Below are 25,617 nucleotides of genomic sequence, written 5' to 3' on the forward strand. Positions count from 1 at the left end.
CTCGTTGTAAAGTTATTAATTATTGAAGTTGAGGGTGGAAAATGGCTGGAGGTGTGCATCACGTGCGGCTGTGCACCACGCGGGGATGACCCTTACTCACGTGATCGGTCACTCAACGCCAGGCGCCATGGGACAGCACGTCCAGGAGTGGGGCACTGGTGCAGCAACGCAACTGTTCCAGGCCGTCGAGTCAGCGCCGCAATCTGGATGGCGCAATGAGGTGTTGCAACAGTACACACATCAAGTCTCACGAGCCCTGCGGTGGAAAGTCACAGCATAAAGATTGCAGCCGGTCTAATAACAAGACGTGACACATCGTGACTGAGAGTTCGAGCTTGAGCTTACATACCGACTTGGGGGCCTTTTGGCTAAATTGTTGCGGCTTTGTGATCCAAGTGCAGCCAAGAGCTTCATTGCCACATCGAAATCATGGCGACGCAAAGCCTAGTCGATCCGACTCGCGATGCTCTTTTCAACTATGACTCCGCCGAGCAGAAACAAATTTCATCAGTCAAGCCATGGAAATCAGACCCCCATCACTTCAAGTATGTACGAATTTCGGCAGTGGCTCTTGTAAAGATGGTCACACACGCAAGATCTGGTGGGGATCTGGAAGTCATGGGCTTGATGCTCGGTCACGTAGATCATGAAACATTCATCATCACAGACGCTGTACGATTACCAGTCGAAGGTACCGAAACTCGAGTCAATGCCCAAGATGAGGCCAACGAATACATCGTCAAGTTCTTGGAAATGTCGAGACAAAATGGACAGCTGGAGAATGCGGTGGGTTGGTACCATAGTCATCCGGGCTATGGCTGCTGGTTGTCTGGTATTGACGTCGGCACGCAACATGCGCAACAGCAATTTACTGATCCGTTTGTGGCCGTCGTCATCGATCCGCATCGAACGATCAGTGCTGAAAAGGTGGACATCGGCGCGTTCCGCACATATCCTGAAGGTTACAAGCCCGATACGTCCGACGCAATCGCGGACAGCACAGGCGCTGTTCCCATGGCAAAAGCTCAAGACTTCGGCGCTCACGCCGACAGATACTATCCTCTAGAGGTTCTGCACTTCAAATCTTCTCTCGATAGCAAACTCCTGGAGGCGCTCGGGAACAAATACTGGGTACAAACACTGTCGTCCTCCCCTCTTGACACAAATCAAGATTACGTGACAAAGCAGATTGAAGATTTAGCCGCAAAGACAAAATTGGTGCACGAGGGAACACAGCGACGTACTGGCATAGCCAGCAATACAGGCGGGCGAAAGGGCAATGGCCGAGACGAGCAGTTGTCTAAGCTTGTCAGAGCCGCTGAAAAGATCGCAAACGAAGAAAAGACGGGTATCCTTGCTTCTGTGGTCAAAGATCGAATATTTTCTGCCGATGGTAGTGCTGTCCCGGTGGCCGAAGCCGATACACAAATGGCTGAGGCGAACCCGAGCTAAGTTAAAACGATCGGCGAGAAGACGCGGCACCCAAAGCTCCAATACTCCCATTCATTCCGAGGTCTTGATCGACAGCATGTATAACGCGATTCCCTGGCCTCGCGCGAAACACTTCGCTATCCGCGTTGGCACTCACATTGTGATGTACCTCCACACAAAGCTCCAAAACTGGCTCTTTGCTTCGATGCGATCTGCAGTGGGCATGATCTGATGCGCTGCTACCAGAACATACGAGTCAGCGTTTTCTAGGCAAGACAGCTCAAGTTGCGTATTGCATGAAGCTGGCATCTCAATGATACTGCCCGCACACAGCAATCGCAATCGATCATCTGGAAGTACCCGTCGTAATTCATGGCACAGACCGAATTTGGGTCAAAAGATCCTACCCAAGGAATAGCGGACAGCACTCCAGGAATTTGCATTTGCAATGTGTGTGGCCGTAGTGCAGCTGCTGCCTACGTCCGCAACTCACAGCCAGTCAATCCTCGATAACGTGTGGACGTGTCGAGTCAATGGGTGTCTGTAAATTTTGCGCTGGAGCTTTCGCATGTAAAGACTTTTCGATTCACTTCACATGTGCTTCGCGGTACAGTCGTTTAGCGCAAGTTGGGTTACGAGCTACTTCTTCGAGAATCGTTTATAAATTCAACATAAAAAGAACTTCGCGATATCATGATCAAGCATGCAAGTGCACTGACGCACCTTCTATATCTGCACACAGTATTAATTTAGGCAGGGTTTGCTCTTGGTAGAGACCAGGGCTCTGAACTACATGGCACTGTGCATAGAGCACGACATCACTCCAACCAGCCGTCCATATGTGCGCCAGAGCCCTTCGTGCGGCTGCTCAACGATAAGCGCCATTGCTTTGCAGGTAGCGTGGCTTGAGGAATGTAGTATTTCTTGATTCATCGTGGGAAGAGTTGCGCGCGCTCTCATATGCGATTTCTGCACATCTGATTTGACGTTTTTCTCATTCTTTGTGCACAAACACTGAGACATGGGCAGATTATAGCCGAGCTCCGCAAAGCACGAAGTCATAAAACGCGACCAGGATCGTCTGGTCGTGTCGGATTCGCGGCGCGAAGCCACGTGACATCTTCGACCTTGACCTAAGCCCTTCCGCGACAGCTCCGAAATTCCGGGGAACGGAGCATCCGATATAGTGATACAATAGATGCATCATTTGAGGTTGTGTCGTTATGCCGCGCCGCAAAGAGCACTTGACGACAAGCCTGACCTTCACAATGCCACTAGCCCACTCCTCGGACCACTGTTCAGGATGAGGAATACCAGCAATCGTTTCGTACTTCTCGCCTGCTAACACGCCCGACGACGACAACTTCTAGTCACACGATTCGTTCGGATTCGGCCCTCATGGCGACACGACCATGCCACTTCCGTCCGTCTCCTTCCTAGCAGGGATCGTTGTAGGCTCTTATCTGTTCAGCTTCGTCATCTTTGCCGTCTTACGCATCGTGACTGGCGTTTCAATCCAGCGCATCGGTTTATCTGGACTGCGACGAGTCGTTTTCTCTCCTCGACATGGCGTGAAGGTCAGCGTTCGTGGTCTTGGGTTGTCATTGCACCGCAAGACGTTCGCGCTTCCCACTCTTTGCAGCTTACTCGTACAAGACTTAACAGTGACTATCGATCTGCAGGCATTATCGACAGCCCCAGAGAAGCAGTCTAGCGCATTTGATCACCAAGACGGCAAGGCGCATGACTCGGACGACAAGACCGAGCAAGATGACGAGGATGGGCACGGGCGTTTATGGCGGAGGCTTACGCAAGCGAAAGAAAGGATCAAGAGAATACACAGCCAGATCACTTGGCTACGATTACTGGATTTGGTGGCGACAGCTATGACGATCGAGGTGGTAGGCGTCGGATCACTCCAAGTGGAGCGACTCACCCTCTCGGTAGACACCCGGAAAGAGATTGTCGATCGCAGCAGGCTGTTCCAGCATCACAAGCAGCAACCAGCTACGGACAGCCCTGCCGAGTGGAAGGTACTCATACGAAGCGTTTTGTTTAGGGCTGAAGGCTGTGAACCCACAGAGATCCTCGACTACTGCACAGTCAACGTACATGGGATGCTGCAGCAGCAGCGAGAAGGTTTGCGTGATGCATCCATAGCCCTTAAACTAGGTCGTCTGACTGTGCCCTGGGACGACATTGAGCACGCAAAGCGGCGCATCGATATGCTTAGAGAGACGCGCGCGCAGTCGCGACCGGCACAAGAAGCTGTAAAGGTTTCGTTTGCGGACGTGATAGATGAGATGGAAGAACCAGGTAGTCGCAACCGACAAATTGTGCGAGCTGTCTCGGATTCACGGGCGTTTATTGCCTCTATTCTCCGTGGTATCCAAGAAGTCCAATTTGCTGTTGGTTACATTGGCGTGTCACGGAGGCTTTCATTTGCAACCGAAAGCAATGGAGATGTCTATTTAAATGTAGCCATGAAGGAGCTGGGATTAGACATACTGCGCCTAGATCCCAGAAGTCCAGCGCACAGAATGTATTTCTCGACCAAGGATATCGCTCATCAGGCTTTGTTGACCGGTATTGCAATCTCTGCGGGCATTGACGATGGACCTGAGCATCCCGAACGTATGCTCTACATTCCCATGATCACTGCCACCATCAAGACCACCTTGCCATCGAGAACAATACATTATCTACGCGCCGACGATCCATCCGAGAGGAACACTAACATACTGTACGCCAACCTTGTCTGTACGTCTCCATCAATCGACTTGGATCCGAAACATCTACCCTTGATCCAGGAGATGCTCAAGCAAAGGCGCGCAAGCGGTGGCCATGGGGTACCTCGAGACAGAAATCATCTCATCTCCCGACTCTTGCCCAAGGCTCACCTCAAATTGTCCATTCAGGAACCCGTCATTAGGATTTCCTTGCCGCCTATGGATAAATCTAATTCTGACGATGGCGATTTTGATCTTCTGGTGTCTGCTGTTTCCTCTGTTGCGTTGGAATGTGAATCGTCGCATGCAGATGGCAAGAACCACTACAGTCTCAGTTCGTACTATCGGCATTCGCGACACCGCTTGTATTACCAGACCGCAGCGGGTGATCGATATGATTTACTACGTAGTGACTTTGTGGAGGTCCAGGTGGATGTGAACGCAGTCCCAGCAATCTCTGTGACTGCAACTGCACGTGCACAAACCTTCACGATCTTCCTGGTGCGCCCAGACATTTGCAAGGGCATCAGGCAAATCGTGAAACAGCTGCGGAGGAGCGGTCTCGTGCGGAATGAAAGCCACCGTAAGAAACATATGAATTTCCTTCGCAGTATGCCCATCTGGTTAGAACGCTTCCGACTGGAAGGCTCCGACTTTGGGCTCGAGCTAGGAGGTGTCGATAACAGCGTATCAGAAGATACCAGGGGCATAGCAATCCAGCTGGAATCGTGGACAGTGGAATACTCGGCACATTATCAGCGCGTACAAGGCGTCAAGCATACCCGGAGGCCGACCAATAGATCTATCAGCGGTCGAGACAAGCATGCAGCACCGATCGAAACAGAAACACTACGGAAACGAGTGGAGCCAAGCTTTGCTGACGGAAGAAGACTGGTGGTCCACCTCCAAAACGTCGAAGGCCTGATCGTTGACTCCGTTCAAGAATCACAATCTGAATCTTTCATGTCGCTTCCTCGCTTTGAGGTCGCATTTTCCACGTCCACAGATGCTCAAGGTCCGATTTTCCACGTCAATTCGCATGCCAAAACCATTTTGTTGCAATATTCCCTCTACAACCACTTCGCAATCGGAATCGCAGTTCTTGCATTGAAACGAACATTTTTGGAGCCAGGAAGAGATCCCGACGGAACCACATCGGCGAGCAATGGTCTTGATGCAACAATCTTGGATGCTAAAGCCAATGATATGGAAGCTCGCGAAATCACAAGCTTTGATTTCAAGTCAAATCTTTTCCAGATCAAAGCACAAATGCCCGCCGACCCTCCGATGATGATACAAGTCTACAACATTGAAACAGGTCGCCATCGCTGGTCGCATCCCTTCTTCCGGGCACGGCTTGTGCGTTTATACGTCAAAGTTCCCCGAATGGAAGCTGCTTGGAGTCGAATTATTAGTGTCAAATCACTTCGACTGGACCTGCGCGAAACCAGACGCAAGGTTGGAAAGTCATTTGTTCCTGAGAAGCTTCTAGAGGCAACAACAGAGACGATTCGGTTCGCGATACCTCATTCTCTGGTCGTCCATAATATCTTCGACAACATAACCAACGTCATCAAAACCACCAAACAAATGCATCATCACTTTGTCACCGGAAACAATGATAGCATATTGAGCAAAGAACCCGAGGCGCCCAAGAGGGTGCCCAGGATCATCGTTCGAGCTCAGACGTTTCTCTTCGACATTGAAGACAGCAATTTTGAATGGAAGCTCGGGGCTATCTACCGTGCCGGTCTTCTGGAGCAGAAACAAAGGTTGGCGCGCGAGGAGGCCTTTAAATTAAAGGTAAAGCGTCTTGCACGCACGTCTCATCGAGGGCAAACACGCATGCGTACTCAATCTGCGACTCCAGCCGAGCGTGCTCATGGACAAGCTAGTGCCCCTGAATCCGCCCATCGACGGAGTCAGAGCGCTCATGCTGCAGATGGCCTAAGTCCCCCTCATAGCCCTCGTCAGCCTAGACATCGCATGCGATATGATGCCGGCGGGAAGAATCAGTTTAGTGACAGCAACCGCGTGACGTTGGATCAGGCCCGCGCCCGTCTTGATTCTTTCAACTCTCAGTCATGGAAGAGTCGCATCGATAGAGTCATGAGTTTCCAACATCAAGCCATCGCCGACATGAGGACAATGTTTTGGGGCTCGGACGACTTGCCTGAAAATGCGGAACAACACGAACCGATATTAGCCATGAGCAAAAGACCTGGGCTTATGTTGATTGCCTTCACTGAACTGAACATTGTCATTGATAAGCCTTCATTCCCAGTCATGGACTTTCCTCAATTCCTTCACACGGTTGGTAAAGGAATGCCAATGGATATGAAATACGGTCTAGTCATACCCATGAACTTGCACATTACTATGAGTGAAGCTCGAGTCAAGCTTCGCGATTATCCTCTGATGCTCCTACATGTACCACCCTTGAGCAGTGCTCAGTCGCAACGCCTGCCAGCGCTATCGATGCGGACTGATTTCGTTATTGCGGAGGAGTACCGAGACGCAAAATCGCAACGTTCAGTGTGCGTAGAAGTCGTTCCGCCCAGCAAGATGGGTGACGGTTCCGGAAAGGCCTACTCAGTCAACGTGCAAAGGACAATCTCTGCCATGAAGACCTATTCAGACATCAAATTCGAAATTAACACGAGTAATCCAACCAAGCTGACATGGTCTACCTCCTATCAACCAGCCATTCAAGAAGCCATGCAGGCTATTGAGGGGTTTACCAAGCCTCCATTTGACCCATCAGACAAGGTCGGATTCTGGGACAAAGTCCGGCTTTCCTTCCACTCCAGGGTCAACGTTGCATGGAAAGGTGACGGCGACTTTCATTTCATCCTCAAAGGCTCGCGTGACCCGTACGTTGTCACTGGTCAAGGGGCAGGACTCGTCATGGTTTGGCGTAACGATGTCAATTGGAAAATTGGTCAAGACCCAGACCCCCGCAAGTTTATGCAGGTTGAGAGTGGGGAGTACATCCTCGCTGTACCAGACCTCAGCAATTATGCCCGTCAAGCACAGACCGTACATGGGCAAGACGATAACGGATCTTCAATCAGCTCTGCAAGCACAAAGAAGGACGCTGTATTTCAGAAAGTTGTTATGAAATTGTCCGGCGAAGTCAATTGGTTGGTTGGCTTGATGTTTGAGCGGGATACCCCTAATGGAGGCCGGACCTTTGCCTCCAAGAACCACTACGATGTCGTTCTGAAGCATCCCGACTTTGCTCAAGCTCCACCTGGTCAAGAATACGATGCATATCGAGGTTTCCGAAGTCAATACATTCACATGTCGATTGCAATCGCTGCTCCGCATGATCGCGACTGGTCCTTGTCGAACACCAAAGCTTCGAATAATTACAATTCGGTCCACCTCACGCCTCGCTTCTTCTCACATTTCTTCAGCTGGTGGTCTATGTTTTCTGGAATGATGTCTCTCCCAATACGACAAGGTCCGTTGTGGGGAACGACAGAAAAGAAGAGCAAAAAGTTCGGCCGGCACCTCGCGACGATGAAGTACAATCTGCTACTCTCTCCTCTTTACGTCAGCCACGTTTACAAGCATAAGGATGCAGAGGATTATGCGTCCAACATCGTGTCGGCCACAGGTCTGAAGATGCGGCTCGATAGTTTCATGCTGGATCTTCACCAACGCCGAGAGCACTTCGAATTGAAAGCTCGAGATGGCGCACGAACGAAGAAGACAAGTGCTATCCGCATAAACCAAGCACAGCTGGATTTTATTTCCGCTGACTTGCGGGCGCTTTCGGCCAGCATAGCAGGGACGAACACCGACGCGCTAGACAAGGGCAATGATGAGACATTTATGCCACTTCACACACAAGCTCCGTCAGTGGATATTTCGAAATTTGAAATACCCGACAATGACTTCTCTTGGATAGACATGGATGATTTCGTCGAACTAGATTGGATATTGCCCACGGACTCTGACCCAGAGACCAAGATACTTCCATTGGGATACGCGCCTCGGTTCACCTACTTTCGACAGACAGACCACAAGGACAAGATTTCCAATGATCCAACCAGGACCAGCACTTTCGGTCATGAACCGACCCATTTTTGCGTCATGTCTGCTGATAATGATCCGCGAAGAGTGCAAGCTGAATTGATCGAAAAGCGCCTCACCCTTCTAAAAGAGAAAGAGGCTCATAATTCTCGCGCTGTTGGTGAGCAGGAGCTTAAAGTGGTGCGCGAGAGTTCCGAAGGTGATAAAGCCACAAATGAAGCCCTCCGAGCTACACTAGAAACACTCAGAGGACACAGTGAGCACCTACGCGCCAAACATGACTTTCTACAGGACATGCTTCAAAAATTGCTCCAACGACTACAAGAAGCTGACCCGGCTGCTATGCCAAACTTAGATGCTAGCAGCAATTTTTTTGAGGCTCACGAAGATGCTCAAGAAGGAGACGACCCCGATCCTCTTTCCCACGTTGACTCGAAACAACTACTCGCAGATTACAGAAGCGACTTCAACAATCGGTTCATCGTGCACAATGCTCAGATCAAGTGGAACAACTCATTGCGCAACATCATCTTGAGGTACATTCACCAGAATAGCCAACGCCGCGGCTTCGTGTACTACATGTCGCGAAAAGCTATCAAGTTTCTCCTTGACGTAGTGGAGGAAAGACGAAGTAAGGTTGATGGAATGACAACACCAAAGCGTCAAAAAACCCGTTCCTCGGAGTATCCACCGATGTCTCCGGAAGCAGACGATGAGATGACCATTCAAGATCGTATTGACGAGCTGCTCCGCGATGGGCGAAGCTTTGTAAACGCCGACGAGGCAACACGAGACAGCACAGACTCTGTCGAGACACCAGAGGAGCCAGCTGAAGACGTATCGGTGGAATTCACGCCTCTCAACACTTACCACTTCCGTCTCATTGCCCCACAGGTACAACTGCAGAGCGACAAGCATCCGAAGTCCGTCGTCCTCGTCACTGCCAAGGGCATGCAGCTCAAGGTCGTGCAGATCATGGAGAAGGACAAAATCGATGACGACGTGAGCGGCTTGGTTCAGCGCCGCTTCATGGCCACAGCTGACAGTCTACAAATGTTTGTCGCGAGTACGAAGACTTTCTCTACTGATCAAGTCCACTTCTACTCTGCAAACCGCTACGGTACGAAGGCTGGCACGCATTGGCCGCCATGGGTCCCAACGGAAGTGATGTTCCAATATCAGTCTAGTCCCTATGGGTTTGATCGGATCATCCATCGCACTTCGGCCAGCCTAAGATATGACAAGTACAATCAGCTTCGTCTTAAATACAATGAGGATATTTCGGGGGGCAATCCTCAGACCTCAGAAAGCGCCCAGGAGGCTGAAGATCGCATGGACCATGTCTGGGTGAGCTTCCCTCATTTACGAGCAATCTGCGACTCCACACAATACTTCGCAATGTACGTCATTGTCATGGATCTGCTGCTTTACAGCGAGCCTCTGGAAAAAACGCGCAGTGAGCGCCTCGAGAAGATCATGCTGGCCTCGGACTTCAGCGATTTGACAGGAGCTCCCGAAATGGTTTATATGCTGCAAGACCGCATCCGCCAATTAGAGGAGATCAAGATGCAATTCCAAGTCAATGAACAATATCTTGATCGGCAAGGCTGGAAAGACCGCATTGCCATGGACCAAGACCTCGCAGGCTGTGAAGATGAACTGTTCTTCATGATGAAAGCGATTACGACTTCGCAACAGCGTATAGAAGATCGTCGGGATCAAGAGAACTCGACCGGTATTCTGCACACTCAGATCGCCTCCAAAGAAATCGCATGGCATCTTATACGAGACAAGGGAGAGTCACTTATGGAAGTCCAGCTAAAGAACGCCTCATTCAAACGTACTGATAACAGCGACGGTTCAAACTACAACGCCATGGAAATCGGACGCATCAATGGTTACAATCTGCTCAATGATGCTCTGTACCCAGAAATCATTGCTCCTTTCACAGACAACGCCAGAGGCGGTCGTCCCTTGCACAACATGAAAATGCTGCGCATCCACTGGCTCATGCTCGAGGCTATAGCAGGCATTCCTGTCGTGGATTATTTCGAGATCGATGTGGTTCCACTCAAGCTACAAGTTGAACGTGAGGTCGCTAAAAAGCTTTTCGAGTATATATTCCCTGGTGTTGGTGGAAATGCATTCGAGGGAGGCGGCTTTTCACCTTTCATGGTCAAGAATATGGTACCAGAACACGAACTTGATGTTCCTGAGCATGCTTCAGATCCCGCCCAGGTCAATGGCTTCGATGATATGAGTCAATTGAAAGGACTGGCAGACCCCGACGGACCAGGCGCTTTAGAACAGAGATTAAAGCCCACATTAGCTTTGCAAAATGGTCGGAAAGCAAAGGCCGAAACGAAAGGTCTCGGAATCTCATCTTCCAGCAACTCGTTATCTGGCTTCTCCCTCTTCCACCACACCGATAGGCCTCGCTCAAGCAAGGCATCCACGCCGCGACAGAATTTGGCGCAGGTCAATCTCGACTCAGTGACTCGTCTTTCGAGCGACCGATCCCTGCTCACTCTCAAGAGCGGCACTGGAAGTGGGATAACCATAACGGAAAAGTCGAAGCGACTGCCGCTCCATCGCTCTGTCAGTGACGACAAAAAGAAGAAGGGCAAGGATAAAGATAAGGATAAAGAGCCTATTTCCGACGATCTCACGCAAATGATGAATCGGGCTTCCAACTACATGACACTTGCGTTCGTCAAAATCCCAAGTCTTGTTCTGTGTCTCTCCTATAAAGGGCAAGGCAAACGTAACATTGAAGATGTACGCGATCTCGTTTTCAGACTGCCCACATTGGAGTATCGTAACAAAACCTGGTCGAACCTGGACCTGGCACTACAGCTCAAAAAAGATGTCATCCGCGCACTGATCGGACACGCCGGCGCTATTGTCGGCAACAAATTCCAATCTCACAAGCCAAGCCGCCAACAGCAATCTCGCCTGCGAGAACTTGTCAGCCGGAACACGTTCACCAGTCCTTTCAATAGCGCTGTTGCTGCAGAAACGGTGCCAGCTGAGTGGGAAGACAAACAGTCAGACACGGAAAGCCTGGGAGGGAGCTTCCAGAGTTCCACCAGGCCCCGAAGCGCAAGACCTACTAGTAGCGTCATGAGCAGGAGCCTGTATAACGCACCGTCCTTGCGTGAATCTGACGACAACAGTGCCGACGAAATTGCAGAGGCCTTTCCTACTGCCGAGCATGATGATCGTCGCTTGTCATCACGGCCTTCGGCTTCGCGGACAGGAAATGTCGCTCCAGGGAACGGCAATAAGATCGAGGTAAATTGCGCATCAATGCGAGATCATGTCGACAGAGCTTTACTGACGAGTCTTCACAGGCGAATCGACCACGGACGGCTTCGTTTTCTCGATTCGGTGAGCGAATACGCTCTGCTACCAACGCGAGTGCGCCTACAGATGACCCAGACGCATCTGTGACACAAGACGAGACGCGACGAAAGAACAAGATTCTTCTGAGTGGACAGAAGCTTCTCGGGCGGCTCAGAGACTAGTCTCAATCTTGAGACTCAGCATGAACTCGGCATGCTATCGGGTCGCGTTTCTTCGGTTCTGTGGTATTTTGCCTTGTATTTACGGGCGTTCAAAAAGGGCATGAGCATTTCCTGGAGTTTTCAGCGATTGCGTTGCAGGCAATTCGGCGCTGCGACGGCCCTTCTGGCCACACGTACAAATACTTTGTTTTGTAGAGAATAATTGGACCTAGATAATATGTTGGTTGTCAATCTGGAATGAGCGATGTGGCGTCGGTCCACAATCAACCCTTCCGTGGAACAATTTTAAGCCATAGCTGAAGTACGGTGATCATTGTCAAGCGCGGGCTTCATGGTCCTCTGGAATGTCTGTTGGCGTGAGCGTTGCTTGCGCTTCACGTTGCTGCTTGCTGGCGAGCTTTCGGTGCGCTTTGCTTTTGATGTGTTTCTGCCACTGCTCCTCCACGACGCACGTAACATTGCAAATATCACAATGATGTTTCGACCACCTTTCAGGCTCTGCAGATAGGTCATAGTCTTGCTTTGGTGGAAGCAGTGTCGCCGCGAGCGACGATAGCGATGTGGGCTTCGGCATGGCGCCTCCGTCGAGGAATTTGGTCGTCAGGGAGAGCGCAGGCTCAACAACATGCTCATCGAACTGCGAAGCATTCGAACTATCGAGTAGGAAGAGGCGGTCGTCTGCACTGGCATCGCGCAGTGCATTCGCTAATTTGATTCGAATCCACCTTATTTGCGATTTGGAGTATTGTCGCGTGCTGATCTTTGTCTTTTCGACTGCTTCCAACCTGAGTTTTTCGAGATCGCTTGCCGAATCTAGCTTTGTAGCTTCTAAGGCCTTAACGTACGGGAGAAATTCTTTGTATCCTATACTGACCCAGGCACCCTGCCTCTCATTGACAATGTTCCCAGCACCAGCTTCCGACGTCACAAACGCGGACAGTGTCTGAACCTCGGACAGCAAGCCGCTATCTAGCATTGTGTCCACGCGCCTATCTAACCGTTCATGAAGGGCGTCCTTTTCTGCATGTACCCAAAATAGCAGTGCAGGGAATCGCATGTCCGGCTCCTGCGATCCCGAATCTCTCTCCGAGCGCTGCTCAGCATAGATGTCTGATGCTCGCTTTCCCGTCTGAAGCCAGATTTCCAGGCTTCTCTGTATTTTTCGTCGATCGTTCGGATGCCATCGATCTGCCATGATTGGGTCGACCCTTTTCAACTCCGTCAAAAGCACCTCTGTTGGTTCCTTTAAGATTGGCCATTTCTCTGAGGTGTTCGGAACAAAGGTTGAGGGGCTGGAATTGTCACTCTGATCGGCCAGTCGATCTCGAAAGAGCAGGCTTTGAGTGTAATAATGCGTGCCACCAACCAGTATGGGAAGCTTTCCACGCGATCTGATGTCTTCGATGATTGCCAACGCCCTTCGCACGAAAGTTCCTACGACCCACGTCTGTTCATTCAGACCGATGCATCCGAGTAGATGGTGCGGAATACCTTGCTGCTCTTCTGGGGTTATCTTATTCGTGATAATGGGAAGGCCAGCATAAAGCTGCATCGCGTCCCCATTGATAACCTCGCCATTGAATCGTTTGGCGATTTCGACGGCCAACTATCTGATGTGGTCAGTATCATGTGACCGCCTTGATTGAGATTAGCCGCCTACTTGAGATTTACCAGTTCCAGTTGCACCGACCACGGCGATGATTGCGTCCCTGCGCGCATAAGTCTGCATGGCTCGATTCGAGATTCTATTTGGTAGTCTTGGTATTTGTCGCAACATTGAAGAGAAGTTCACGCGCACGCTAGGTCAGACCTCGCAGCAGGATTCAGAACGAGCCACGCACACACAAATATCGGCGTTACCGATTCTGCGAGCACCCACTTGCACGTACTTGTTGGATCACAGCAATGTCGCGATCTGCGTCGTCAGGGACGCAGGGTCAGGATTCATGGGACCGTGCTTGCGCTTTCACAAGAAGTACCACGGAAATTGAACAAACGTCACTGTACACATGACGCATTGGTGATGGCTCCACGGCTCAAGAGTCTGATGATCGCGTGGCAAGATCGTGTGCAAATTCCTCACGCTGTTAATCAGTGCAGTGAAGACAGCGATAAGCGTGTGAACAACCTTGGAAAAGTCTGAATGAAGAGACGCGACTGAGTGTTTTGTAGGATCTCCTACACGCAGACGGGTGCGTGTACACCGGCCAACACGCCTGTTGTTGAAGGCCTATATATTCACCATTGCACACTTGAGCACCCTTATCATTACCTAGGTAATGACATACTACTCCTTCGTAGCCTCAGGCCGTCCAGCTTATCGTTGGGAAATCAATGACACCATCCATCTCTAGAGTGGGCGTCGATTCTAGACTGAGCTGAGATGCTAGCACCGGAGCATCGAGGCTAATAACTAATCGGAACCAACGTCTTCCACGCAAGAACAAGAAAACGGGACTCTTCACGCATTCAAGCCAGTCCTGACACTTCTTCTCGTTTGCTTCGTGCAGATTAATCGTTTGGTCTAACATCGGCCCCTCCGGATTCAATACTGCTCCAGCAATCATGGCATCCGAAAAAGCGGCCCCGAAGGCGCCCTCGATCGAGGTGCGCGATCTGTCATACAAATTTCCAGACGGTAGCAGCGGGTTGCAACACCTGAGTCTCGATCTGCCTGGGGGATCCCGCACCTTGCTCATTGGTGGTAAGTGCCGTCTGAACACGTCTGCACATATACTTGCTAAATCCTCAGAGCGAATGGTGCGGGCAAGACGACTTTGCTGCGGCTTCTCTCTGGCAAGCGCATGTCCCCCGCCGGCAGCGTGAGCATTGCTGGCGTCGACCCATTCTCAACAGGCCTCGAGGGAGTAACCTACCTTGGTCTGGAGTGGGTACTGAACCCAATCGTCCGAAGTGATATTGCCGTGCCTGAGTTGCTCAAGTCCGTTGGCGGCGATGCATATCCGGACCGCCGCGATGAACTGGTGCGGATCCTGGATGTGGATCTTTCCTGGCATCTCCACGCTGTGTCTGACGGTGAACGACGACGTGTCCAGCTGTGTATGGGACTGTTGCGCCCATGGAGGATCCTCCTCCTGGACGAAATTACAGTTGACCTGGATCTTTTGACGCGCCACAACTTTTTGCAATTCCTCAGGCGCGAAACGGAGTCGCGCAGCTGTACAGTCGTCTATGCAACCCATATCCTGGACAATCTGGCAAATTGGCCGTCGCACCTTGTGCACATGGCGATGGGTAAGATCAAGAAATGGGGCCCGATCGATTCATTCGAAGTGCCACCAACAGACGGTGGTGAGGACGGCAACAGTCGTCTCGGCCAGCTAGTCATGACCTGGCTCAGAGCGGATCTTCAGGAGAGAGGCCCGCGTAAAGGACACGCGGCCGAGGGATTATCGTATCAGAGTCATGAAGGAAAGGGAGGGTATGGTCAAGAGCACAAATGAGTTTTCGTCGTCGCGGCAAAATCTTGCCGGGAACAAATGAAGTACCTTGCATTCAACTGCAGCGAAAGACATTGAGAAGCATCATTCATTGCACTCATGTTTATATTAATCGCGGGGTCTACCCACCAGAACGATTGCAGATTTCTGGGGAGAGGCTTCCAACATCGTGAGGTTCAGAAGGGACAAAGTCAAGAAGCAATTTTGATCATACACTTGCGGCGTTTCTACTAACAATATTGATCAATTCCAATCAATAACTCGGCCGTGATAATTTGTGACGCAGTCCTGTCCGATTTTGCGCGCCTGCTTACCACCGGCCGCCGCCATTATTGTTATCGTGACGAGATTCCTTCCACTTGTCTTCGGCCTTGCTTCCCAGAAATGCGCCCGCAAGTGCGCCGATAATTCCGTGGCCGGCCTTGTTACCGAGGAAAGCTCCGCCTACGCCACCAGCCACGGCGCCCATGAAGCCGCGTTCACCTTCCTGCGGGTTGTTGGGGTCCGCAGGGTCGCGCTGATATCCATATGGGTTGCTCGGGTCGCTTCCATTGGGCCCACTTTGGCCGTGCTGCTGCTGGCCGTATTGCTGATTCTGACCGTATTGCTGGTTCTGCCCGTACTGTTGACTCTGTCCGTACTGCTGATTTTGACCGTACTGCTGGTCTTGTCCGTATTGTTGGTTCTGGCCGCTACCGTAGTCATTGGATCCACCATAGCCTTGGTTCTGCTGGCCATGCTCGAAACCACCCTACTCGGACGTTAGAGAAGTATATTCAATCTTGCTGTAACCTGACACGCTGAAGTTCGTACCTGATGCGGCGGTCCTCCGTAGCCACCCTGTTGTTGTCCATACTGCTGTCCACCTGGAGGACTCGATGAGCAAACGTTCCGACACTAAAAGAAAGGGTACCTACCATATCCTTGCTGCTGGCCGTATTGCTGGCCGCCTTGTTGGTTATTGTAGTCCTGGCCGTATCCGCCTTGTGGACCACCATATCCGCCCTGTTGCTGGCCATACTGGCCCTGCTGCTGATTGTAATCTTGGCCGTAGCCACCACGGTTGTCATAAGGTCCGGACATAATGATGATGGTTATACAGTACAAATTGAATCAGATGTGTAGTGAGAAATTAGTTTGAGAGCGATCTACATCAGAGACAAGAAGCAAAGCAGAGCAGCGGCGTCTTGATATAACGACTCTGCCTGCCACGCAAGCATGTGACAACTGCCTCACCTGGGCAGTCTTGTTACTACGCCCGAGCGGACACCTGATGAGACAGACACCCGTGGAGTATGGAGGGGTAATGAAATCGCGAGACCCTGTGCGCGACTAGTCGCGTCAGTGTGGCTCATCACGAGGCTGAGCTGACGTCGCCGAGTGGAGCAGCGAGACTCATCCGCGCTTACGCCTACTCTGTGCGTAATCCTCGGGCTGTCACGGTCATGCCCGTTCGTGCCGTTTTCTGCTCGCGCTCAGTCACGATGGTGACCTGCCTGAGTACTGGGTAATTTATTGTTGTTATCCGGGGGTGGAATATATCGTACTCGACATTAGCTTGCAGTGCTTGCAACACTGTGCCTTGGAACATTCTATCGCTCCACATCAACTGCTCGCCTTGAAATTTACATTGCTCCCTCTCAGCGTCGGTACTGTTATGCTGGGGTGTCCACGACGACATGAATAAAAAGAGCCTGGGAGAAGATGACTTTTACGAGATACTATACAGTATCCATAGATACCAAGAATAACGATACTAGACTCCGCGCGGGCGGAGCCGAGGCAACATAATTGTGCACCTCCAGGGCCGTCCGACATCTTTGTCTCAGACACGACGTGATAGGTACTGTAGACATTCAACAGCGACGTTGAATCATCCTCGCTCTGTCTTCAAATTTTCGTAGCCTCCATGCCCTCCAAGCAGACAGGGCGATCACGAGCGCAAGTGCTCATATTTGCGCTACGTACGTCGGATGCACCCGGCCACGACTCAGGATCTACCATGATATCCAAAAATGTAGACAGATTGTGTTGTTCGCAGTATTGACTTTGCCTACGAACGGTGTCGAGACAGAACAAGTCTATACTAGGTACTTTAGCAGACCCATGGAGGCAGCATGTGCCACAACGGCTGTCAGACCGATTCGCATCGGCATGCACACATAGCGTACTTTCCCGCTTCGGTAGGCCCTCAAGTCCTACATATATAGATGAGTTTCCGTGTGTTCCAAGGTTGTTCAGGAAGCAGAAATGTGAGCAGCCCCTGCGCGAGTGTGGCACTTGTGAAACAATGGTGCTCGATCAGGAAGTTCGGGATCCATGGATGGTTTCGTTGGCCGGCCTCACACTCCTAATTTGGGCAGGAATGCTCTCAGCCCCATAGGATTTGTTTCGGGGGCGGACTACTGCTGTATGTTGGATAGCATGTCTAGTATCTCCGTACATCCGTGGACACCTGAGCCAGTACCAACACACCACGCACGGTCATCGCTACTGGATAGTATCATCATTATTAGATTACTTCACATACAGTTGTCACATTGTACATCCCTGGGGCTGCACGTGGACCGTTCGCGGCGTGGTTGGCTTTCACGAGCGAGTGGGAAACAAGCCCAAAATCCCTTGCCTGACTGTCCATGGCCAGTTTAGTGCCGACCGGGTCATTAGCCACAACCTCGCACTTGTTACTAGCAGAGTGAAACAATTGACCAAGATGGGTGTCCGCTTTGTGTGTATATATGTAGGTAGATGCCCCTCAGTGAATTCTGTCTTCCTGCGATCGGAGTATTACAAGGTCGTGTTCTCAGGCTGTATCATGGGATGCAGGCAGGCCCTCGCCCACCGGCAGTGATGGCTCCAGGCCTGCAGCATCAACAGGAGATTTCACATTCATTGCCCTCGTGAGAATTGTCGAAGCCTCCGACGTGGCGGGGCAATATGGCCAACATGGAGAACGCAGCCGACGACATTGAGCACCTGGCCCACGAGGGCGTTGAGCTCCTGCTTCGTTCTAAGCTTCAAGTTTTCAGAAGAGGCTCTGCTGATTCTACCATTACCGGAAGTCCGCTCTTGCTCATTAGCGTGACTAGTGCCATAGGTAGGCCGTCGTCAGACAAAAAGAAAAGAGAATTGGATCGAAGCTGATGACTGTGGATAGGTGGATCAATAGTCCTCCTTCTACTCATTTTCGCAATTCGGAGAAGAAATGCAGCTGCCGCTGCCGCTCGTAAGACGCAACTGGACGATCCACTACCGGCAAAGTCCAAAAAAACGCGGCAGGAAGGCATCACAGCACTGCCTATGTATCGCCAAGACTGCTTAGCGAGTACCATTAGTCCTTCAGCTGTGCCGGATATTCGATCTCCTGCCATTGAGCACTTCGAGGCTGGACACGCGCGGAATAGAATCAGCGAGAAAGAGACCATTGCGACGCAAGTTAGGACAGTCGAGGAGTCCCCTTCGGAAGAGAAGGCGGGTATGTCATCGCAATTAGGCCACCTTGAGCCAGTGCTCAAACCGCATCACGAGGGCGATGACTTTATCCCGCCGAAGGCGCTTCAAAAACCAAAGAATAAGATCAAGAATATGGTTGCGAAAGGAATCGCCTCAGCTAGGATTCAGCGTGACCTAGAGAGTCAATGTGGCCATGGGACGCGGCCCGGGCTCGAGGACGACCGATGGAGTTGGACCAATTCTCAAGCACCCACCACTCCACGTGTCAGGGCCTTCAGCAAGCGGTTTTCAAAATCGACAATGGACAGTCTACCACCGCTGCCTGTTGCACAAGCATCAATGCTCATACAAAACGCTTCTCAGAAAGCGCACATCGCGGCTGCTAGCCAACAGACCCATAACTCATTGGCTCAGCAATCAGGCGAGCAGAGCTCAGGCACGATGTCGCCATCCAACAGGCAGAACAGCGGCAGTGATGAATAGCCAGATGCGATGACGAACACGTTTGCTGTATTCCCCCTAACGGACGATTGATTGCGACATTGTATGATAAAATGTGGAAAAAAAGTGAATTGATGTACTGTAAAGGTTCCATGTTTCCCTTTTGCAGGCTCCGTCAAGACGCGTATGTATTATGGTGGGCACAATGACATCAGTGCTCGTGCTTCTCATGAGAATGCGCCGCACGTTACTGGACCGGAACTCCTGGCCCTGCTCAAGAGGAGGTCGTTCTGCCAGATGTATCGCAGTCATTTCCTGCGCAAGCACAGTCGTATAGTAAATGCAGACGTTGCGCGGCAGGGCGACTGCCATCATATTTTGTACTTCTAGATCATAATGAGTCATTGGTGGTGCTGGTTCACGTCTGTTCCGCATGTGGCACGCGATCTTTTTGAAATCTCGGCCCCACGTAAACGGGAGGACATCGAGATACCCAGGATTTCTAGATCTCCGAGCCACAAGCCCGGGCGTGATATTGTGACAGAATCTGCACGCTGTGAAGATGTTAATCTACTCCCAAGCGTGCGACGAACGAAGGCGCACAGCGGAAGGTATCCTGGGCCCGGCACGCCTGGCCTCGTCTTGTAGTGCGGACGTTTACACGTGGGTCATGTCTAGGACGATCGTGCAGCCGAGACATGTTGCTTTTTTACACCAATGCGCCTCGACCGCGGGGCTTTGCCGAAAGAAGGAACGGGCGTCGTGATCGTCATATTCTCGGATGTGCGCTCACCACGCTCGAACCATACGGCGGGCCTGTCTGCCCAGGTGTTGTCGCGAAACATGCAGGTGCTGTTCGTTTCTTCGTCGGGTTGTGTACACAACCCATCTCCGGCGTGATCCCATGTCCTCGCTGCTGACGTGAAAGCACAAGGTGACGCCGACAGATCCAGCTGGGTGAGCAGGACCCTGGAGTCGCGAGCATGGACGGAACCACACCATCCGACGATGGAGGAGTGCGCCGCAGACACTCTAGCCATGGCGATATCAGCGAGCGCAATGAGAGCGCCATTCATGAGAGCTCGCGACCAACAGTAATCGAGGATCTCCGCCAGCCAGTTGCTGATCAGACTCACCATGTTAGATTCTCCTCCGACGTGACAAGGAAAAGTAAGAAGAGGAGGAGTGATGAAGATCTTGGACAGGAGACCCCGCAGAATAACCATGGACAAACTCCGTCCTCGTCAAAACCGCGGAATCGAGGCATGTCGTTGCGGTCCTCCTTATTCATGAGGCAAATGAGCCATGGGGACACTTCACACGAAATGCAGGCCCTGGAGAGCCCTTTCGCCTCTGCAAGTGGACCGGCGGGCGGCTTTGACAACAAGAAGCAACCTCGCACAACCGTCGCGGAAGTCGCACCAGATGACCTGGGATCCCTGCCTGATCACAACCCTACAAAGAAACGACAGAGGCCTCCAAGATCCCAACAATGGATTGAGAAGCAAGTGAATCAGTATCTGCCGATTCAGAGCCTACACTCGACCTTTGAGCGCGCCAGAAAGTTCGTTCTGCGGATTCAAGACATCCCGCCGTCTGCGAATGGCCGACAGATCCCATACTATGCATACAGAAAAGAGCCGCTGATCGACGAGCGCGTCGGTCGGCCATTCATTTCAAATATCATCCGGTCATCGAAGTATACTCCTTGGAACTTTGTGCCTCGACAATTGATCGCTCAATTTGGAAAATTCGCAAATTTCTACTTTCTTGTTATTTCGATCATGCAGATGATTCCCGGACTAAGGTACTTCCATGCTCTAATTGCCGCCTGAAGCGCTTCCGGCGAAGCAGACACCAATCACAAAAGAGTCGGCGAGCTGACGATTCGATAGCACAACCGGTAACTACACAACCATCATTCCGCTCTTCTTCTTTGTGTCGCTGTAAGCATTTCATCCTTGATATTGATACATCTGCGACCAAGCAATACTGATTGCTACACAACTAGTTCCATGGCTAAGGAAGGCTACGAAGATTTGCGACGGCATCGGCTAGATAAAGACGAGAATAATCGCTACGTCAACGTCCTTCACGCTTACAACAATAGAACGACCACAGACGAAACGCAGCAAGCAGTGCAGTTGGATGGGGCGATACACTGGGGCCGTGTCAAATGGCAAGCGCTACAGGTCGGCGACGTCGTGAAGTTGGAGCGCGATGAAGCTGTTCCAGCAGATATGATTATATTAGGAAGCCAGGGACCCAATAATGCCGCTTACGTGGAGACCATGGCGCTGGACGGCGAGACGAATCTCAAAAACAAGCAGCCAATCGCCTCGGCCGCAGCTGTTTCAAACACCCTGGAGTCCCTCGCAGCCGCACAAATGCACCTCGTTGTGGAAGATCCGAATTTGGATCTGTACAATTTCGAGGGCAAGCTCACGATTAACGATCAGACCTACCCTCTGACCAACAACGAGGTCATTTACCGGGGCAGTGTGCTACGTAACACTCCCGAAGCTGTCGGTATCATTATCTACAGTGGAGAGGAGTGCAAAATTCGTATGAATTCCAACAAGAACCCCCGGATCAAAGCGCCCTCATTGCAAGCTCGCGTCAACAGAGTGGTTCTCATTATAGTCTGCATTGTGCTTTTCTTGACAATCTTCAACTCCGCTGGATATACCCTGTGGCGCAAGCATCATGCCACCAAGAATGATTTCTACCTGCATCGGACAGCCGTTCCAATGACGCATATCGTGAGTCCTTCACCTAAGCACGCTCCATAGCGAACTCTATTTCTCCAGATACTGATATTACGAACTTCCTCATAGGTCACTGGTTTTCTCATCATGTTCAATACGATGATTCCATTGTCGCTCTACGTCAGCATGGAAATCATCAAAATTTGCCAGATGTTCCTACTCAACGACGTCGACATGTATGATCCCGTCACAAATACGCCGTTCGAAGCTCGAACATCTACTATCAACGAAGAGCTCGGTCAGGTTGGATATATCTTTTCAGACAAGACTGGAACCTTGACGGAAAACATCATGCGCTTCCGCAAACTGAGCGTTGCTGGCGCTGCATGGGTGCATGGGGCCACAACACCGGAGCAGGGTTCAGAGGAGATGATTCTAATGCACAAGAAACGAGGATCACGAAGCAAGGGCAAGGAGCCGGTGCAACATGGACGTAGCTCATTCTCTCCGTCAGAGTTCCGTGCGTCATCCCATGATGCCGATGCGAGCGGTGCCCGAGATGAGAGTCCCTTCTCGTCACGGCGAAAGTCAACAACACAGTGGAAAGCTTCTGCCATGCCGGAAATGGCTCACGCAACACGGAGTACCCATGAGCTCATACACTACATTCAACGTCGTCCAGAGACTCAATTTGCGCAAAGGCTGAAAATGATGATCATTTCCATGGCGGTCTGCCATACATGTCTCCCAGAACGAAATGGGGAAAAAGACGAAGACGTGACATTTCAGGCATCCTCACCCGACGAGCTCGCGCTGGTCGAGGCTGCCAAAGAGCTCGGCTTCCTCGCATTTTCCCGTGATGTTGCCACACTGACACTGAAATTGCTCCCTGGCGCCAACTCCAGCGATGCGGTGTACGAAACTTATGACATTATGGATGTCATTGAATTCTCGAGCAAAAGAAAGCGAATGTCTGTGGTTGTTCGCTTTCCAGATGGCCGCATTTCGGTGCTCTGCAAGGGAGCTGATTCAGTAATCATAAGCCGCTTACGTCAGTCCAACCTTGCGAGCCACGTTCTCAACAAGATTGAGCAGCATGTCATGGATCGCAAATCTATGGAGGCAGAGGAAGCTTTGAGACGAAAAAGCAGTCAGTTTGAGCGAAAGGCAAGCGTGGGCACCTTTCCACGCACCAGCGTATCCCTGGGCCACGGCAATGCCCCGATTAACAGATCTAGTATGACTCGCCTTGTGACCACTCGTGATGATGTTGATGGCTGGCTCAACGAGCGTGAAAACGATGTTGTTGTGAGTCCAACACTACCAGTGGCGGCACGACCATCCATGGCTTTGTCAGAGCGGCAGATGTCGTTCTCTGAGCTAGATGATGAGATGGCCGCGATTGAAGAGACCATGACGACAGACGAAGCTATAGAGCTCGAGAGATGCCTACAGCACGTCACGGATTTCGCAACCGAAGGTCTTCGCACGTTGCTCTACGGTTATCGCTTCCTTGATGAGCAGGAGTATCGATCGTGGAAAAAGATTTACCATGACGCGACGACCTCTTTAGTGAATCGACAGATGCTCATCGAGCGGGCTGGTGAGCTCATAGAACAACATTTAGAACTCGGCGGCGCCACCGCTATCGAGGACAAGCTACAGAAAGGAGTGCCCGAGACGATCGACCGCCTCCGGCGCGCGAATATCAAGATGTGGATGCTGACTGGAGACAAGAGAGAAACGGCCATAAACATTGGCCACTCCTGTGGACTCATCAAGGACTACTCATCGCTCACTGTACTTGATCATGAGGCTGGTAATGTCGAGCACAACCTCGCACAGTCTATTGTTGACATCAACCGTGGTGACATCGCACACTCAGTTGTGGTCATCGATGGTCAGACGCTCGGTAACATTGAGTACGATATGACTTTGCTTACTCTATTTGTCGATCTTGCTATCCTTGCAGATTCCGTCATCTGCTGCCGGGCCTCGCCGTAAGTCATAATATCCCAAATTTGCTTATCCATTCTAACATTTTCTAGGAGCCAAAAAGCCGGACTTGTGAACGCAATTCGCGAGCGTGTCCCAGGAAGTGTCACACTTGCTATCGGAGACGGTGCGAATGACATCGCGATGATCCAAGAAGCCCATGTCGGAATAGGCATAACTGGCAAGGAGGGTTTGCAGGCCGCTCGAACCTCAGACTATGCCATTGCTCAGTTTCGCTTCCTCACCAAATTGTTGCTCGTCCATGGTCGTTGGAACTACGTCAGAACGTGCAAGTACACCCTGGCAACATTCTGGAAGGAGTTTCTCTTCTTCATTACCGCCGCTTTCTACCAGCACTACACGGGGTACACAGGTAAGCTTCATCCTCATCGGTAAATGTTTCAGGAACCGGCAATGAACCGATCTTCTGACGCGCCATACGCAGGCACTTCGTTGTATGAGCAATGGTCGCTCAGCATGTTCAATACGCTTTTCACCTCGTTGGTCGTCATTTTCCTGGGCGTCTTCGAGCAGGACCTTCGTGCCTCCACACTCATCGCCGTGCCAGAGCTATACACCAAGGGTCAGCGTTCGCTTGGATTCAATTTATGGGTCTTCAGTGGGTGGATCCTCATGGGTCTCGCTGATGCTCTGATCATCTATTTTAGCATGACGGAACTTTATGCCCGCGCCGGCTACCTTCAAGTTCCGGGCCTTTTCCCCATTGGTCAATTGACATTCACTGCTTGTGTGATTGTCATCGCGATCAAGACACAGGTCATAGAGCAGCGATACCGGTCGTACATGGCTTTTATTGCAATCTTCGCATCGGTCGGCGGCTGGTTCCTGTGGAACATCATCCTCTCTGCCATCTACGGGAAGAACAACCAATACGATGTGAAGGGCGGCTTCCTGACCCGCTTCGGACGCAGTGCCCTCTGGTGGCTAGTCCTCGTCCTATCCGTCTCGGCTTGTGTGCTCTTCGAAATTGCCGTCCGCGCAATCAAATCAGCAATCATGCCGACCGACGTCGAAATCTTCCAAACGCTTGAGCAGGACCTTGACGTCCGCAGGCGCTTCGAGGAGGCTAGTGCGCCTTGGATGCAGGCGGGTTGGGACCATGGGTCCAAGAAGTCCAGCATAGAACTGCGCCGGGACGCAGAAGAGCAGCGCGCGCGCGAATCGGCAGTGCAGGAGCTACTAGAACGTCCTCGCACGCTAGAAGACGGTCACGGACCAGGACCGAAAGGGTTTGCAGTTGTGCAGACAGAAGAGCATACCGTCGTCGATCGGAATGGGACAGACATCCAGGATATATTGGCGCGGCGCCAGGGGAGTGTTCTGACGAACAGAGGCGCTGCATAAACTTAGACACGCCACTGAAAAATGCTCGGCATAATGAAATTATGATTTCGTCACGAATATTTACATGGCCGATCTGTGAATTGGTAAACAATAATAAGCCATATCTTCTCAATATGATTTGTCAGTCGTTCGATTAGTGCAATTGCACAGTCGGGCAAGGTGCTCTGTGAGACGCGTCCTGCAATACCCTAATGTTCGCTGTGTATTAGGGTTGGCGTTGGGGTAGGCATCTCACTGGTGCACAATGTCAAGAATCTCCCTTTGGATACTGGAACCTGGGACTGACTTGCCATACGTGTGGTGACTACGAATGAGGCGACATCAATCTCTGATTCGCGCACAGGTCTGTCTGTGGTAGGCGAAATCTGTCGAGTCTGGCAATCCAGGGAGTTTTCATTGTTCAGCATAAACGTAGAACAAGTGCGTGCGTTGGACTCCAATGAAGGTCGTCCGTCTCTATTGCGAG

At 51.3% G+C, this 25,617-nt stretch overlaps 6 protein-coding genes across 6 annotated transcripts; 4 read left to right on the plus strand and 2 right to left on the minus strand.

Moving 5' to 3' along the window:
• Positions 1–191: 191 nt before the first annotated feature.
• K489DRAFT_347937 (COP9 signalosome complex subunit 5) lies at positions 192–1,452 on the plus strand (the record flags this gene model as incomplete). The annotated part of the gene is made up of 2 exons (XM_033602359.1): positions 192–1,218; positions 1,276–1,452. Exons 1-2 carry the CDS (start codon positions 430–432, stop codon positions 1,450–1,452), a joined length of 966 nt encoding a protein of 321 aa, XP_033464030.1. The 5' UTR covers positions 192–429.
• Positions 1,453–2,627: 1,175 nt separating this feature from the next.
• On the plus strand, positions 2,628–12,085 carry K489DRAFT_375074 (uncharacterized protein). Its single transcript, XM_033603607.1, has 2 exons — positions 2,628–11,495; positions 11,555–12,085. The coding sequence occupies exons 1-2, from the start codon at positions 2,844–2,846 to the stop codon at positions 11,726–11,728; spliced, it is 8,826 nt and encodes a 2,941-aa protein (XP_033464031.1). The 5' UTR covers positions 2,628–2,843; the 3' UTR covers positions 11,729–12,085.
• On the minus strand, positions 12,045–15,077 carry K489DRAFT_385727 (tRNA isopentenyltransferase; the record flags this gene model as incomplete). Its single annotated transcript, XM_033606156.1, has 3 exons — positions 12,045–13,334; positions 13,389–13,437; positions 15,037–15,077. The coding sequence occupies 3 exons, from the start codon at positions 15,075–15,077 to the stop codon at positions 12,045–12,047; spliced, it is 1,380 nt and encodes a 459-aa protein (XP_033464032.1).
• A 268-nt stretch (positions 15,078–15,345) lies between these two features.
• Positions 15,346–16,452, minus strand: K489DRAFT_3391 (uncharacterized protein). Its single transcript, XM_033602239.1, has 4 exons — positions 16,206–16,452; positions 16,107–16,139; positions 16,003–16,055; positions 15,346–15,940 (listed from the first exon to the last, which is right to left on the minus strand). Exons 1-4 carry the CDS (start codon positions 16,270–16,272, stop codon positions 15,500–15,502), a joined length of 594 nt encoding a protein of 197 aa, XP_033464033.1. The 5' UTR covers positions 16,273–16,452; the 3' UTR covers positions 15,346–15,499.
• Positions 16,453–17,829: 1,377 nt separating this feature from the next.
• K489DRAFT_375077 (uncharacterized protein) lies at positions 17,830–19,587 on the plus strand. The gene is made up of 2 exons (XM_033603608.1): positions 17,830–18,286; positions 18,347–19,587. The coding sequence occupies exons 1-2, from the start codon at positions 18,127–18,129 to the stop codon at positions 19,123–19,125; spliced, it is 939 nt and encodes a 312-aa protein (XP_033464034.1). The 5' UTR covers positions 17,830–18,126; the 3' UTR covers positions 19,126–19,587.
• A 311-nt stretch (positions 19,588–19,898) lies between these two features.
• On the plus strand, positions 19,899–25,208 carry K489DRAFT_375079 (phospholipid-translocating ATPase). The gene is made up of 6 exons (XM_033603609.1): positions 19,899–20,890; positions 20,979–21,029; positions 21,095–21,845; positions 21,921–23,791; positions 23,840–24,159; positions 24,232–25,208. The coding sequence occupies exons 1-6, from the start codon at positions 20,067–20,069 to the stop codon at positions 25,149–25,151; spliced, it is 4,737 nt and encodes a 1,578-aa protein (XP_033464035.1). The 5' UTR covers positions 19,899–20,066; the 3' UTR covers positions 25,152–25,208.
• The last annotated feature ends 409 nt before the right edge of the window (positions 25,209–25,617 follow it).

The sequence above is a fragment of the Dissoconium aciculare genome (genome assembly GCF_010015565.1).
Source record: "Dissoconium aciculare CBS 342.82 unplaced genomic scaffold K489scaffold_1, whole genome shotgun sequence".
Taxonomy (NCBI): domain Eukaryota; kingdom Fungi; phylum Ascomycota; class Dothideomycetes; order Mycosphaerellales; family Dissoconiaceae; genus Dissoconium; species Dissoconium aciculare.